Source organism: Uranotaenia lowii, chromosome 3, assembly GCF_029784155.1.
Source record: "Uranotaenia lowii strain MFRU-FL chromosome 3, ASM2978415v1, whole genome shotgun sequence".
NCBI lineage: Eukaryota > Metazoa > Arthropoda > Insecta > Diptera > Culicidae > Uranotaenia > Uranotaenia lowii.
The window spans coordinates 140673870-140690282 of NC_073693.1; the positions used below are offsets into that span (position 1 = coordinate 140673870).

Here is a 16413-nt window from a genome sequence, read left to right on the forward strand (position 1 = left end):
GATTATACACTTAAAAGAAAAGCATAGTAAAATTACTAAATCCGTGGTTTAAATGAACAACACGCAACCATATTTTTGAGTAAATAATGTTTTGTTCTTAAAAGTACTACGCGCATGGTAATTTTACTACGTGTTGATTTTTGCTGCGCATAGTAATTTCGACTATTATTTATTTTTATTTTATTTACATAGTATACCGTCTCACGACATAACTTGACGAACATAATTCCTATAATTCACTCGGTCCATGGCAACCGTTCTTCAATTTCTCGGGCACCCCACGTTCGCCAGATCACGCTCCACTTGGTCTAACCACCTCGCTCGTTGCGCCCCCGCTTTTCTTGTTCCTACCGGATTCGTAGCGAACACCTGTTTTGCAGGACCGTCGTCCGGCATTCTCGCAACATGTCCCGCCCAGCGTATCCGGCCAGCCTTCACCACCTTCTGGATACTGGGTTCGCCGTAGAGTCGCGCGAGCTCGTGATTCATCCTTCGCCTCCACACTCCGTCCTCCTGTACGCCGCCAAAGATGGTGCTTAACACTCGTTGCTCGAATACTCCGAGTGTACGCAGGTCCTCCTCGAGCAATATCCATGTCTCGTGCCCGTAGAGAACAACCGGTCTAATGAGCGTCATATACAGGTTACACTTCGTGCGAGGGCTAAGTCTTCTCGACCGCAGTTGTTTGTGGAGTCCATAGTAGGCACGACTCCCGCTGTTAATTCGCCTCCGGATCTCACGGCTGCGGTCACCAGTGAGCCGAGATAGACAAAGTCTTCGACTATCTCCAGCTCGTCGCCGTCGATCGTGACCTTGTTATTACTGGACAAGCGGGTTTGGTCGGTCTCGGATCGTACCCATGTACTTCGTACCATGTACTTCGTCTTGGACGTATTAATCATCAATCCAATCCTTCCTGCTTCGCGTTTCAGTTTGCGGTAGATGTCTTCCACCGCCGCAGATGATCTGCCGATTATATCAATGCCACGTTGAACATCATGCAGGATAGATCATCACCTTGTCGAAGCCCCCTGCGCGATTCGAATGAACTCTACAATTCACCCGAAATCCGCATACAGCTGTGCGTTCCATTCATCGTCGCCTTGATCAGTCTGATCAGCTTCCCGGAAAAGCCGTTCTCGTCCATGATTTTCCATAGCTCGTTACGGTCGATCGTGTCGTATGCGGCTTTGAAGTCGATGAATAGATGATGCGTAGGGACTTGGTGTTCCCGGCAATTTTGGAGAATTTGTCGTAATGTGAAAATCTGGTCCGTCGTAGACCGTCCCTCCATGAAGCCGGCCTGATGACTTCCCACGAATCTGTTTGCTTGTGGCGTTAGGCGGCGGAGTAGGATTCGGGACAACACTTTGTAGGCGGCATTGAGGACAGTGATCGCTCGGTAGTTCTCACAGTCCAATTTGTCGCCCTTCTTGTAGATGGGGCATATTACCCCCTCCTTCCACTCCTCCGGTAGCTGTTCTATGTCCTAGATCCGGACTATCAACCGGTGTAGGCAATCGGCCAACTTGTCCGGGCCCATTTTGATGAGTTCAGCTGCGATGCCATCCTTCCCAGCCGACTTGTTTCTATTAAGCTGGCGAATGGCTTCCTTCACCTCACTCATCGTTGGGAGTGGCTCCTCTACGTCGTTGGCTACGCCGGCGATGTACCTTCCCCCACCGTCTTGATCTCCTGCATGTGCGCCGTTCAGGTGTTCATCAAAGTGCTGCTTCCACCTTTTGATCACCTTAAGATTGTCCGTCAGGATGCCCCCGTCCTTATCCCGGCACATTTCGGCTTGCGGCACGAAGCCTTTGCGGGATGCGTTGAGTTTCTGATAGAACTTTCGGGTTTCTTGGGAACGATGCAGCTGCTCCAGCTCCTCGAGCTCCTCCTCCTCCAGTCGGCGCTTTTTCTCCTGGAAAATTCGGACTCGCTGCCTCTTCCGCTGTTGGTATTTTTCCACGTTTTTACGGGTGATTCTTGTACTGCTGCCGCCCGCGCGGCATTCTCTTCGTCTATTACCATCCTACACTCCTCGTCGAACCAGTTGTTCCGTCGAGTTCGTTCCACATGTCCGTTCTCCGCTACGCTGTTGATGGCTGCCTTGCTGGTATCCCAACAGTTCTCGAGAGGGGCTTCGTCAAGCACCGTCCTCTGTCGGCATCGCTGCTACGAGCGATTGCGCGAAGTCTGCTGCGACCTCAGGTTGCTTCAGTCGTGCGATACTCAACCGAGCCGGGCGTCGGTTTTGTATGTTGATCACTACGAAGATTTTCGGGCGCCTCTTTACCATCACCAGATAGTGGTCTGACTCGATGTAGGCGCCTCGACAGGATCTGAAGTCGATGATGTCCGAGAAGTGCCGGCTGTCTATCAAAACGGGATCGATCTGTGATTACGTTTGGTACGGTGATCTTCAGGTATACTTGTGTGGGAGGCGTTGCTGAAAATAGGTACTACGTACGGCCATTCGTTTGGAGGCGGCGAAATCTATGAGACTGAGGTTGTTGTCATCGGGAGCGATTATACACTATAGCATGACTTTAAATATATGCGTTTATTACCATCAATATAGTTCCTTGAATAGTGAGTCTGCTATGGAAATGTCATATAAGTATAATAAGTATTGTATATAATTGCAAGTTTCGTTTTAGCAATAAACTAAGTGGAAATTGGAGCTCTCAACTTGGATTTCCTCATCGACTAAACAGTGTATATAAATAAATCAATCTGTACTATCACTATTACTGCTAATATTTTTTTAGGTACTACTACTACTGCTAATTCTACAAGAAAGAATGTGTGTTTGTTTATCGGTGCATGATGACTTTTACTGTTGAAAGAATTCATTACGATTTTGCCACTATTACTAGACACATGTTTGGAATGTTTGCATTTTAGCTGTTAGATACCATTTATATTATAATGTGATTCTAGGCATGTTTATTTTCAAAGTATGGGATTAACAAATTTGATCAAACTACATGATCTTCAAACTGTAGTAAAAATTAAGTACAGAAGGTAGGAAAGGTGATTTCATTTCAACGTTTAATTGAAAATGAAGTAACAGTAACACGTCAAAGTTTGACAAAGTAAAAATGTAATGAAAAGATACGGATTTATGTTGATAGTATATAAACTTTTAAAATATAGAAAATACTGAAAATTCTTTTAAATTTTTAAATTTGATTTTAAAAAAAACTTGAATACACGATAATATGCAGCAGGGAATGTGTTGGTGTTCATATTCGAATATTGATACTCTTGTTAGGAAAATAGGTTCATTTTTTGTTTGTTTTCAAAAGGTGCTTATAGCTCTAACGATTAGATAGTAGTCCTACTGTTTTTGTAATTTTTAGAAATCACAATGAGCAACAACTTTTGGAGTGGGATTGTTTCATAAAAGATTCAGCAAAAACCAACATTTCCAATGAGTATTTTTGCAACTGTTATTCAGTAATCCTAACTAAGATGGTATCATTGGTGTTATAAAGATTCGGTGATGAAAGATTCAGTAAAACTAATGGAATGGAGAATGTTTTCCCTAAGATTGGCGCATAAGTATGAGTGTGAATTTTTGACCGAACTGCTTTCCCACCTTTAACACGTCACATATCCCCACAGGCTGTTTTGTTATCATCATCTTAAAAACGATTTTTACTTTGCACCATTTGCGTTAATTTTTTGTTTGGTTTTGGCAGAAAATGTCTACTTCTGAGTTGGACTTTGCACAATCTAGTTTTTAATCATGTTTTTTGTGTTTCTACATATTTCAAAAAGCTATCCTACTAAGCTACCCGAAAGTAAACGTTCTCACATTTAGGAAAAAACGTGGAACTCTTAATTTCTCCTTGTTAAATTGTAAATTTAGTAGAATATTCATTGGCCAGGCCCTGTGCCCTACGGAAGAGGTAAATGGCTACGAGATTAACGTTTTTGATTTGCATTTTTCTGCTGTTGGCAAGATTTTCAAAACTACACGTCCGAAACAGGATCGTTTCACTAGAACATCGATAACTTACACTCGCACATATCTAAATTTCAATTCAATATTTCTGATTTTCTCAACCTATGCGACTTTTCTTCTCTTTGATTCGTTTGCCGTCAAATTCGGTGTGATGTTGTTGATTTGATTCTTTTATTTTTTGTTTTGTTATTTGAACTTTGATTTCTAGCCAATTTACGTCATAAGTCAGAAACGAATTTCATGGAATTTGTTTTTGTTTTCTTTTCAATAACTCCCTCGGATTCTGTTGATAGTAATGTTTTTTTTTATAAGAATGTCTTCGAAGAGGCGCAAATTTTTTATGAAACGAGATAAAACCGCCGAAATTATAATTTTCTAGATAAGTTTTTGGGAACGAAAATTGTTTTCAATTTTGTTACGTTTAATGACAGTGAGAATGTTACAATTTTGTTTCGATACCCAGCCGTCTGAAAAAGTGAGTTTCCATTGTTGCCCAGTGTTCATGTTCCGTTCGTTCCTTGCCAGTTTAAAATATAAAATTTCATTTCATAATAAAATCTCTGTGAATCTAATGATTTTCAACAAAAAATGTTAAAAAATGAAAACCACACCGAAAATTTAACAATTGTATTCATTATGAGTGATCTTAACTTATTGAAATTCCAAGCTTTTCCATACTCAGATTAGTCAAATTCAAAATTTTAAAAGCATCATTTTAAATAACACAAATACTATCCTAAAAATATCTTATCTAAAATAGAATTAAATGTTTAACAATATCTTTTCTGATTTTGTATCGTGCAAATTCAATCACATACTTCGAGCGTTTTGTTAAAATTTAAACCGAAAAAAAAAATCGAAAACCTTTAGGACGACAATCGATCGTGTTGGTGATGCTCTTGTTTTGGTTGCTTCAGCGTGTTACTCGAACTTTTGGGTAGATTGGGTTGGGTTTTTATATGAGGTTTGGTGAATGTTCCAACTAAAGAAAATTTTACAGTATAACAGCAATATAAATAGTCTTTTTCCATAGTTTCATCTAAGTACTTTTAGCGTTTTGTTCCTGTTTGAAAATAACCGCATAGATCGCTGATGACCTAAGCCGGTGTGGAACACAGCTTTCAAGGTTTGATCGTAGGAACGAATCTTGAAAGCCGGTTCCAGCTCTGGAAAATTTGTGGAAAAAGCGAAAGCTCGTTGCTTTAAAGCGGTACTGTGTGCATTGAAGGGAGGTTTAAGATGGACAGGACAACCTTAAACCAAATACTTGTCGTTCATAATAGCGCTAACATAGTCGATAAACTTCAACAGATCCGATAGGTGCTTGAACAAATCCATACAACGTTGATATTCATCTCTGCTTATGACTAAACGTTCTCATTCCATGATAATGTCCGGTTTGCTCATCGATAACATCTTACCACTGGTAGCGCGATTTCCTTCGCTTCCATGATAGCTGGTCGCTACTCCTTCCCCTCCCCTATCTTCGAAAGGTGTGATCGAGGAATCTTGCATGGGCAGCGGTTTTGCTACTCCTATTTTGACCACACCTTTCGGTGCCCCTTTTAGTGCCTGAACAGCCTGATCTAGGGATGCATTTTCTAGAATCGTATCGTTGACAAACAACAATCGATCTCCAGGAATCAAACGACCATCCAACTGAGCAACTCCTCCCGGAACCAGGGATCGAATTACAATCAAAGTATCGTTCGGATCTAGAGGATCCTGATAGTCCAGAATCGAAAACCCTAGTCCTCGTTCACCCTTAACCAGCTCGATGATTTGTGGCTCCGAGCTCCACATTGCCAATCCTGTCAACGGCTCCAAGCTACGCGATTTAATCTTCGAGAAAGCATCGTTGCCACCTCCGGTCGTAGCCAAACTTCCATCGCTCTTGGCTTTCACCAAGCGCTCTGATGGAGTCAAACTTCCTCCTTGCAGCCCAGCTACCGCCATATTCTTGGCCACTTCCTCCTCCAGTGTATTGATCAGTGCTTCCTCAGTAAACTGCAACATTTCTGGATCGCCCCGACCACAGACCATACAAACGTCCTGAGGCAACTCCTTCAGAATAGAAACCACCTCCAGGTGGTTCATTCCAAGCAGCCGCTGACCATTTACCTCTGCGGAAGAACGGCAAAATGTTAAACCTGATTTTTACAAACAGCAATAATTTCACTCACCAAGCAATTCATCTCCGGATCGGAGCAATCCATTCTGTCCCACTGGCCCCTCGGGCAAAATCGACCGAATGTAGTGATGTGGTCGTACTTCCTTGCCACCTTCAACGTCTACGGTGCCCTCCAGGGATATACCCAACCCACTGGAAGCTGCAAATTTCCTAATATTCGCCACAATAATCTTCACGTTCGATCCCAACATAGAATTCCATTTCTTAACAATGAACGCCTCGGTTTCCTCGTTCACTTTCAACGAGCTACGCTGCTTGCCATGCTTAACGAAAGCAGCATGAGGATTCGTAGCTTCGGCCATCAAAATATCCAGATCCGCCTCCATCTGCGGAGGTGGAGGAATTATCGAGGGATCGATCAGCTTATCACGGTACTCGTGAGCTTCAATCGAATCCTTAGCCCGGGCTAACTTCTTATGGGCCGCTTGTTGATCGACCTCATTCAGCAGACTCATTGGATCATCGTCGTTGAAAAGAAGCTTCGATTCTGGTGATCGCTTATCAACAGTCCTCGGTAAGATGTCTAGAATGTTGTTACCGTACTTCGACAAATCGGTAGTACCTGGAAGGTTCGGAGGTGGTGTGGTCGGTGCCGGAGGTTTCATTTCGTTGGCAGCGATAGCCTGTTGCAGCTGATCATACTTGGGACCTCTCAAATATCGCTCCAAACACAGCTTCACCACATGGCCACTCTGCTTCAGCACATCTACCGCCTGATGGTTTGAAAAGCCATGCAGTGATTGACCATCCACTTCGATGATTCTATCGTTAACATGAATCTTTCCACTCAAATCCGCGGCACTTCCCGGGGACACACTCTTGACAAATATACCAGACAGTTCTTCCTTTTCACAAACGTATCCTGCAATTGTGATTCCCAATCCGTTTTGATCCTTACGTAGCTCAACCGTGAAGATTTCAGTTTCGGGGAACTCCAAAGGACTATCCTTATCGTAAGCGTCCTTGTCCAAATTCGCCACCGAATAAACGTTGTAAATTTCCGGGAATCCAGAATCAGCCAGATATTGTTTTAGCTTCAAAGGATTAGCCAACAGCACCGTCGGTACAACGGCCGAGCTTTCAAACTCCTCAATGGCCCCATTGACTGTTTCGATCGGTCTGGCAACCACCAACTGCACATGAGTTCCCGATTGCCGCAAAACCGAAGCAACCTGCTCCGAGACCATCTCGTGCAAATTGACATCGCCAATCTGTAGAATTTGATCTCCAGACTGTAACCGGTTGTCACGATCCGCTACTCCACCGGCCAAAATGGTTTTCACCGTCACTCCGGTAGCCCGCGATCCGATGATGCCGAAACCCAGCCCGGTTCCATCGTTTACCAGTTCGATATCAACGATTCGGGACCACTCGGAAGACCCAATGGACAAATTGCCTGTTGAATCGGCGGTCGAACCCTTCGAGGTATCGTGCAGCAACAAACCGGAATCATCCAGGGCATCTAGGTTGCGAAGATCCTGCAATCAAGGATTGAAGCTATTAGATAGAACTTTTGACTTGTACAGTTTGGTAAGCTGAAGGTCGAGAATTTTAAGTCTCGTAGCCGCAAAGCGCATTCTAAGCTTGAAGAAACCATCATGTACAATGAGTACTCATGATGGCTATCATCCTTACTTACCCCGGTGTACCTTATGCTAATTACTCTAATGTGATTTTAATAGTTTCCATCGATACAATCCCAAATCAAAACAATTACCTCGACAGCCTTGCCCTCCATCAGCTCGTTGGTGATCTTGAGTGGAGCATGCTGCAGCAATCCCTGGGAATCCCGCCCGACCGCTACCAGTCCAGCTGTCGCTGCCGTCGATGATTGACTGGGAACCACCGCCATCGCTGCATGTTCCAGCAACTTTTGCTGTTGCTGCGGTGGGGCGGGACTTCCGGGAGAAATTTGGGCCGATGGCACCCGCTGCTCGTCCGGATAGTCGGCATCGAACAGATCCGAAACGGGAGGAACGTTTAGAATCAGCTCCCCACTGTTGGCGATATCGAAATCCCCGGGCAGAATCGACGGATGTTGGGTGATTTGATGGTTCAACTCGGCTAGCGAATCCTGTATCTGGACGATGTTCCGGAAAACCGGATCCTGAAGCAGGTCGATAACCAGCTTCAAATCGTCCATTACGTTCAACTGCAGCTTGTTGGGTTCCATTTCCTCCACCGTCTGTTTGATGACTTCAATTTGCTGCAGCGCACTCGACACATCCTGGGAGAGATGCATTTTGACCCCCCGATCGAAGCAGCTCAATTCCTCCGAACTGGTATCAGTCGCGCGCGCAAACACTCGGATTCGATGAACGGCAACTTAGGTGACACGCATTCGTTAGTTTGGTACCGAGTTTTGGACGCTTAACTACTAAATTTCAAGAAAATTTTCACAAATTCGATTGTTTAGCTTGCAAAATTATGAAAGTTTTTTTTTGTGATGATTTATACTGACAGCTGACTGCGGGATGACACATCGCTGGAATTTCAATCAGGGCCGTACTCGAGGAAATGCTGTCAGTATATTGCTAACAAAATTTGTTAACAGAAGCATTTTGCTAGACAAATTTGCATTAAAGAATTTTGTACAGAATTGATTCATAAAAAATTTGAAAATAATTTATTTTTTCCTTTTTCTATATACAAAAAACATATTTTAATTTTTATTAAAAAAGAATAAAATCATGGAAGGAAAAGAATTTTGAAGAATTTGTATTTGTTAAATTTCGAGCAGTTTTTCGAATCGATAACACCTAATCCTTTTAGTTGTGATTTCAGAATCAATGTAGTAACATACATGTTCTAATTTTAAATTCAATCTTAAAATTTGTTCCGCAGATTCCTTTCGATTCTTTTAACTCAACTATGAATGTATTTTTTGGTTTCCACCTTAATGAATCTGTCTTTCTTGAAATATTCTTGGGAATATAGGACAGTATTTTGTTATTTGATTTTGCAGTTTTGTTGTTCTTGCTGTCATTTTTCTCAATGATTTTTGGAATACTTGGTGTATTTTTTGTTTGTTTTTATTGTTATTCAAGTAAATTTAAGTTGGAAACATGATTATTATAAAGATTGTGTAATTCAAAATTTAAATTAAAAAATCAAACTTTAATAAAGTTTTTTCCATTAATTTTTAAAAATTATAACATTTACTTTTTAATTACACTTGTTTAAAAAATTAAAAAAAAAATCGTGAACTTTATTGACTGACCTATATTTTTAATGTGAAATCGGGCGCTGAATCCTAAAATGAAATTTAAAAAAAATCTCAGTAGAACAGTTTTTGAGTATAATGCTCCAAATATGAAATTTTGGTAAAATTAAAAAAGTACTTGTACTCAAATTAAAATATCTCTGATTGCATGACACTAATTTTAAATCTCTTTTCTGCATATTAAAGGTGAATAAATTTGCTACTGATCATTTGAACTTTATTTTTGGGAATGATCAACAGTATTGTTGATATTAATAATACTAAAATGCATTTTTTTAGAGAAAATTTTGTTTCAGCGAAAGATTTAGACTCGAAGGTTATATTTGAAAAACCTATAAAAACCAATTGGCTTGTGAAGAAAAAAGTTAATAATCAAAAACCAGTAATTTTTGTTCTTCCCGAGCAAAGTTCCTCAAAATCCTATTCACGTTTGGAACTCAAGCAACTTCTCCCGCATGGTCAGATCGTTCTAAAATTTGGCATGTGACCTTCTGGTAAGCTAATAATTGAGGCGCTTGGGATCAGAGGGGTGGAGGTGGTGGTGCAAGTACCTAAATGGTAGTTTCGAGAAAATGCGCTTCAAAGTTGAGAAGGTGCTCGATTTTTCATATATTTTTCGAATTCGAGCAGTTTTAATTCAATCAAAAAAGTGTTAAAAAAAAAATTATAAAAAATCTGAGTTTTGCACTAGATGTACATTGAAACCTGAAGAATCGTAAGGTATACTTAAATCAAAATTGATGATATTGGCACTTGCACCCCTCTGATTCCGAGGGCCTCATTTGTGAATTCGGTTTTATAAAAGTTTCTATAGAAGACCTGCGATTTCTACCGATAATCATCGGTTTGATTGATTAAAGATATATTGATTGAATATTGTTATTCCTAAAGAATTTTAACCAGTGAGTCTCCTCAACGTTGAGGCTCAAATGTTTGCCATATAACCAATATAACTATCGCTTGAATACCTATACGCCAAAGTATATTGCAATCAAGATAAACAAACTCAACCTATTTTTATCGATGGTTTCATTTTACATTTGCGCGTGACCCACAAACGCATAAATGTCTCATGTGAATGTTTATTTTTAATTTTTACCTGCGAATATTTATAAATTTAACTTATAATAATCAAACGATGTTTAGCCGGTTTTTTTATTCTCTGATTGAAATTTCAGAAATTTTTATTGAAGGCACATTAACGATTTACTTGTCCTCTGAAAATTTCGTAACCACACTTGGAAACACCCGAAACTATTACCTAATACAGTTTCATCATCGATTCAACAATTGGCCATGAAACTTCTGTCTAATGGGGAACTACTAGGCAGCCTCAAATGAGATTACCCACCTACCTAGTTACCTACCTACCTATCGGTTATTTTTAGTCAACGCGAATAGCATGTGATATAGGCAAAAAAGTAGTTGAGGATTTTTTTTTCAATTCAATGTTTTATTCAGCTATAATTATCATTACAAATATACATTTCGTACTAAAACGTACCATAAATTAAAAACATACGACTTCTCATCATCGAAACTTTCAGCAAAGTTGTTACTTTCAGACATTCAACTATTTACAGCAATTGGCAAATAAACAATCTAAACATGTTATAATAATCACAACATTCTAGTATATTCTCGAACGAGATGTACTTTGCCAACATCATCATAAATTTTTAGTGTTGTGATTCTCTATACACTAGCATCTGGATTGCTACACAAACTCACTTTCTCTCTCTCTCTCTCGCGCGCGCTCGTGTGTATGCAATTAGTCCCTTTTTTCCCCCGACCCCGGATCTGTTGGTACTTCATCAGTCTCAAATTCATTTTACTCGGGAATATTTTTAGTTTTGGGTTTACTTCGCTTTCAGCCAGCAATTCTCCTCAATCAAATCCACATAAAACGCAAACTTGAAATTTTTAAAGCTTCATAGTAATAATATTGTTTATAACGGAGTTATGTCCAAGGTTCTTTCACGCGCTCGCTCGCTCTCTCGCAATTTAATCCCGAACGATGTTATCATAACCAGTGTGAAAAGAACAAGGTGTGGAAAACTTTTCTCATTTAATACGTTCACTGCGTGTCTTTCGCCGGATTCCCTGTGCCAGCGGGAAAATATTCCGCACACATTCCCACCAACAGTCCAATACTTATTTACACTTTTGTTGGCATGCTTGCTTCTCACTTGCTGCCATGTGGCTTACGAAACGTAGCACACAAAAAACAACAACAATGTTACAACAAGAGAAGCCTCTCTGCTCTATACAGCCAAACCGCTAGACAAGCGACGACGACGTATTTTCCGTTGATCTAGAATGTTCCAGAAACATTTCTTGCGCGCCTGATACCAATGATTGTTTCAGTTTAGGAACCCCCTTCCAGTGGCAGTAAATCGGCCAGTATATCCTTGGCGTTCTGGTTCAAGGTGGTGGGGAACTGGATATCGAACGCAACCAGAAGGTCACCTTTTCTAGAAGGTTCCTTGGGGAACGGAAGGCCGCGACCCTGCAGCCTTTTGACGGTGTTTGGTTTTACCACTTCTCCGATAGTACTGATGGTTAGCTGTTCTCCAGCTAGGGTCGGAACTTTGACCACCGTTCCGCAGAGCGCCTGCCTTAATGTTATCTTCGAAGTGTACTTGATGTCACTTCCTTCGCGCTTGAAGTTCGGATGAGGTTTATCTCGAATGATGAAAACAATATCAGCTGGTACTTTTCCCGGGACTTGGTCGCCTTCCTTGGGGAAAGTTATTTTCGTTCCAGCTTTCCAACCTGGCTTTACATTGATGCTGAGAATCTTCTCCTCCTTTCGCGCCGATCCGTCCTGGGACATTACCATTTTAGAGATTTTCATCTTTTTCTGGCAGCCGCCATAAACATCTTCCAACGTAACATACAGATCGTGCTCAATGGCTGGATCTTGCAGTTTATGTTTTCGATTAGGCGATCCACCTCCATGCATGTTGAAAGACTGCGATCGGAATGCTCCTGGGAATCCTCCTCCCATTCCTCGGTCTCCAAATCCGAACGGATCATCCATATCTCCTCCTAGTTCTTGGTAGAAAATGTTCGACCCTCCAAGGTTGTTTCCAAAGAACGAACCAAATGGATCACTCGTTCCGAAGAACTGAGCAAACGTGGCCCTCGGATCACCATGGAACTCATAGGTGAACGATCCATTGTTATCGTGACTTCCTCCGGGACCACCCCCGATTCCTCCCTTCAGCCCTTCCTCACCATACTGGTCAAAGATGTCTCGCTTTTTCTTATCCGACAGCACCTCATAAGCTTCCGCAACTTCCTTGAACCGTTCCTCGGCCTGTGGACTCTTATTCTTGTCCGGATGATATTTCAGCGCCAACTTCCGGTACGCCTTCTTGATTTCATCGTCCGAAGCTGTTCGGGAAACTCCCAGAATCTTGTAGAAATCTTTTCCCATCCTTCCTGTTGTTCGCTGATTTACGCGCCTTGGAAACTTCTAGAACGAAAAAATGGAAGACGTCAGCATCTATTTCACTTAACACCTCCCGAATACAAAAACTCACCTATCAGCGACAATTTCCGAAGCCAAACAAAGATTCGTTCACTTGCGAAACGTTTACCAAATTCACCGTGGAAATCCTCCGCGACCTTCAAAAGATTCGATTATAAGGACACTACTTTTCTTCTTGATTCGAAAATTTTCACAGTCAAGCTCGAACTCTCGATTACTTTTGACGACGAGCACTCGCCGGGCAACTGGTTTTATAAGACTGAGCAAAGCTTCCAGAAACAACGGCCTCGAACTTTCTGGAACAAAATTGTGCTCGAAAAAGTGCCAACGCCGGTTGTGTTTTGCTGAGCTCGAAGGTGTGACCGAATAACGTTTGCAAAAGTGTGTGTGCATGAGTAGGCTGTCAGCAGGGGTGTCAGGTGTCCTGAATTTTTAAGGATTTGTCCTGATTTTTGAAAGGCCGTCCTGATTTTTCAAAAACGCTTGAATTGTCCTGATTTTTTAAAAATGACCTTTAAAATGTCCTGATTTGTCCTGATTTTTGAAAAATATCCAAACTTTAACTAAATTTATTGTTAAATGGTGAGAAAATCAAACAAATCTTCTATAAAATAGTTTAACTAATTTAACCGATGATAATCTTTGGTTCAAATGATATTTAAATAGTGTTTTTCGATGTTAACTTCAGGACATAAAGAGTTCTTCTCGCTGTAGTTGCATAACTTTAGGCGTCTTCAGCACCTGTATTTCGCCTTTAGTTATGCAATCTAAGCAGAGCTGCATGTTATTATAAATTTAGTGAAGTTCTGATAAATCCTGATTTCTATCATTGCGGTGTACTGATTTTTATCAAAATCACTTGGCACTTGGCTGTCAGTCAGATTGTGCATGCATCAGGCGCTAACAGAGGTGCCAGATATCCTGATTTTTAGGATTTGTGTAAAAAATGTGTAAAAAATAATTTAAACGTATTTAAATGATGTTTTCGACATAAACTGCACGTCAGCAAAGGCTTACTTACTTTACCAAAAATTAAATGCTATCAAAGCAGACCTGCTTATAATTTCCATTAATTTAGTGGTGTCCTGAAAAATCCAGGTTTTTCTTTGCGGTGTCCTTATTTTTGACGATACTTCTTAGAACGTCATGGCGCGAAGGAGAGAGAAATTTTCAGAAATGCCCTTTCTTTTTGAGTGGAGTGGCGAAACAAAAAGCTCATCCGAAATAGCGGTTCCTCTGATGCTTAATAACTTTTGAAATATATTTCCCGTGAGCTTTCTATACGTCGTTTCGTTTATTTCGTCTCCACGTTATCCGAATCACCGGATTCTTAAAAGATCAAAAAGATGCAAAACCGGAGGAGAAGGATAGGGTCTATCGATAATGTACATTATAACTCCTCTTACCCGAGCTCTGGTTGTTAGAGCTCCCACGTTATCCCAGCCAGCTTGTTTATAAAAAATAAATATGTATTTACTGAACTATGCGCGTATATTATGCCAAACCAGAGCAAAGGGATAAATATTTCGTGTATTCCGAGGTGATCCATCCTCCGACTATTTCAGATTAGCCGGGTGTTTCTGTATATTGAAAACACTATCTTTTTGTTCCGGATTTGCATATTATCCAGGCGCGTTGCTCGGTAAGTATAACTCGGAGACACGAATACCAGATTATAAATAAGCGGGGTTTTTTGTTACGAACACAATCACTACGACAAAAAAAAAAAAAGTTCGAACGGCTCGTAAGTTGCTTAAATTTACGATTAAAAGAGTTTTTAATCTTATATGATTGATTGACGATTACTTGACTAACGATTCTAACATTCTACACTAGGGCTACCATATCCCGTGACACCAAAAATAGTACATTAAGAACATTTATCCAAAAATCAGGAGAAACGTTGAACAGTAGAACCCCGTTCAGCCGAACTCAAGTTTTCTGAGCTCCCGCTTAATCCCAGCCATCAGGTTGACCCAAGATCCTAATATTTACCGAGCTTTGCGCCTGGATGGTATGCAAAAGGATGTACAGTAGAACTCCGCTTATCCGAGGAAATGGGGGGAGGGACCATCTCGGATAAGTGAAACCTCGGATTAAACGAAATACATTGATAAACCCAATCCTTATGCTCTGGTTTTGCATATCATTCAGGCGCATAGCTCGGTTCTTAAATACACGGATTTTATTTTTCTATTTACTTGGCGTTTCTGGCAAGTTTAGATTTTTAACTTGCCAAAAATGTCAATTGAATACCTTTTTTTAGGAATTTAACCCATTAAGGACATTTTTCCTCAAGATGTAATACTTTAACAATATATCGCGATGATAAAACACATTTTTTACATGGATTTCACGGAAAATAATAAAAAGGTAAAATTTACCGAGTTAGCAAAGGTAGCTCGTGAAAGCCAAAAAGGTAACTTCTACCTCTTCGAGGTGAAACTCACCTCACAGTGAGGTAAAATTTACCTAAATCGAGGCTGGAAAAAAGGTACAATTCACCGATAAAAAAGCTGAATCCAAAAAAGGTAAATCTTACCTCGTAGCGAGGTGAAGTTCACCTGAATTGAGCTCAACCCCCTGGCAACTTGACGTTTCCCATACAAATCGCGTGTGCCAGTTTTTTCTGGTTCTCTGGTTCTGTCAAATCGAAAATCAAGCGACTTAACATGTCGGAAGGACGCATATTGAAATATATTCTCTTTCAATTGATTCAACAAATGAAAAAATTATTCGAATTTAAAAATTTTTAGCTCAGTTATGTAAAAACGATCTGTTTTCAAAAGTAAAGTCGATGCAAACGACTCACAGATGTAAATCTTTGTGTCATTTATTAGGTCTAAAACTTCTGGACTGTTCAAAATAATCCACTGATAATCGGCAGTTTTTCGGAACAAGTATCCCTTCCACCGAAACTATTGTGGACAATCGTACACAATAAATGTAAAACAAAACATTATCACAACAATCATCAAGTGATTTTCATAAGCTGTGATACATATAAAAATTTTAGAATGGTAAAACTTTCACATTATAGCAGAACATTTCTTGTTTTATGGAAAAACTGTTTCTATACAATAAATGAATAGGTAGATTATTGAATGTGTATAATAAATCCGATTGAATCTTTTCTTCATTCATTCGAAAGTTATTAATTTGCCTGATTCGCACCACATTTGATGATGGGCCCTTTCCATACGCATGGCTCGAAAAGTACGTAAACAAGCGGTACACATGCGACATCTGCGATTTTGAATCAGGCACACGAAACTCGCCAGAACTGTCAAGTTGCCAGGGGGTTGATTGAGCTCGATAAAAAAGTATAATTCACCTAGAAAAAAAGGTAAATCCAAATAAGGTAAAACTTACCTCGTAGCGAGGTGTAATTGACCTGGATTCAGCTAAACAAAACGTACTTCTAAAAAAAAAGTAACTATTCGCCGAACCCGTTCATTGAGGTTAAGCTGTTTTGTCATTCTAGGAACAAGTTTTGCTTTGTGCCTAATATGTGAAAATCGGAATAGAAT

The 16413-nt window shown here is 40.5% G+C and overlaps 2 protein-coding genes across 2 annotated transcripts; both read right to left on the reverse strand.

The window, feature by feature from the left end:
• Positions 1-2544: 2544 nt before the first annotated feature.
• LOC129755118 (patj homolog) lies at positions 2545-8603 on the reverse strand. Its single transcript, XM_055751449.1, has 3 exons — positions 7882-8603; positions 6157-7642; positions 2545-6096 (listed from the first exon to the last, which is right to left on the reverse strand). Exons 1-3 carry the CDS (start codon positions 8404-8406, stop codon positions 5351-5353), a joined length of 2757 nt encoding a protein of 918 aa, XP_055607424.1. The 5' UTR covers positions 8407-8603; the 3' UTR covers positions 2545-5350.
• Positions 8604-10819: 2216 nt separating this feature from the next.
• Positions 10820-13153, reverse strand: LOC129756429 (dnaJ protein homolog 1-like). The gene is made up of 2 exons (XM_055753304.1): positions 12936-13153; positions 10820-12868 (listed from the first exon to the last, which is right to left on the reverse strand). Exon 2 carries the CDS (start codon positions 12827-12829, stop codon positions 11756-11758), a length of 1074 nt encoding a protein of 357 aa, XP_055609279.1. The 5' UTR covers positions 12830-12868; positions 12936-13153; the 3' UTR covers positions 10820-11755.
• Positions 13154-16413: the final 3260 nt, after the last annotated feature.

Excerpts from the sequence above, each read along its gene's own strand:
- LOC129755118 (XM_055751449.1), bottom strand. The coding sequence starts at position 8,406 with ATGCATCTCTCCCAGGATGTGTCGAGTGCGCTGCAGCAAATTGAAGTC. Across the intron at positions 7,643-7,881 it reads TGGAGGGCAAGGCTGTCGAG|GATCTTCGCAACCTAGATGC; the intron begins GTAATTGTTTTG and ends CCTTGATTGCAG. Across the intron at positions 6,097-6,156 it reads ATCCGGAGATGAATTGCTTG|AGGTAAATGGTCAGCGGCTG; the intron begins GTGAGTGAAATT and ends GTTCTTCCGCAG.
- LOC129756429 (XM_055753304.1), bottom strand. The coding sequence starts at position 12,829 with ATGGGAAAAGATTTCTACAAGATTCTGGGAGTTTCCCGAACAGCTTCG.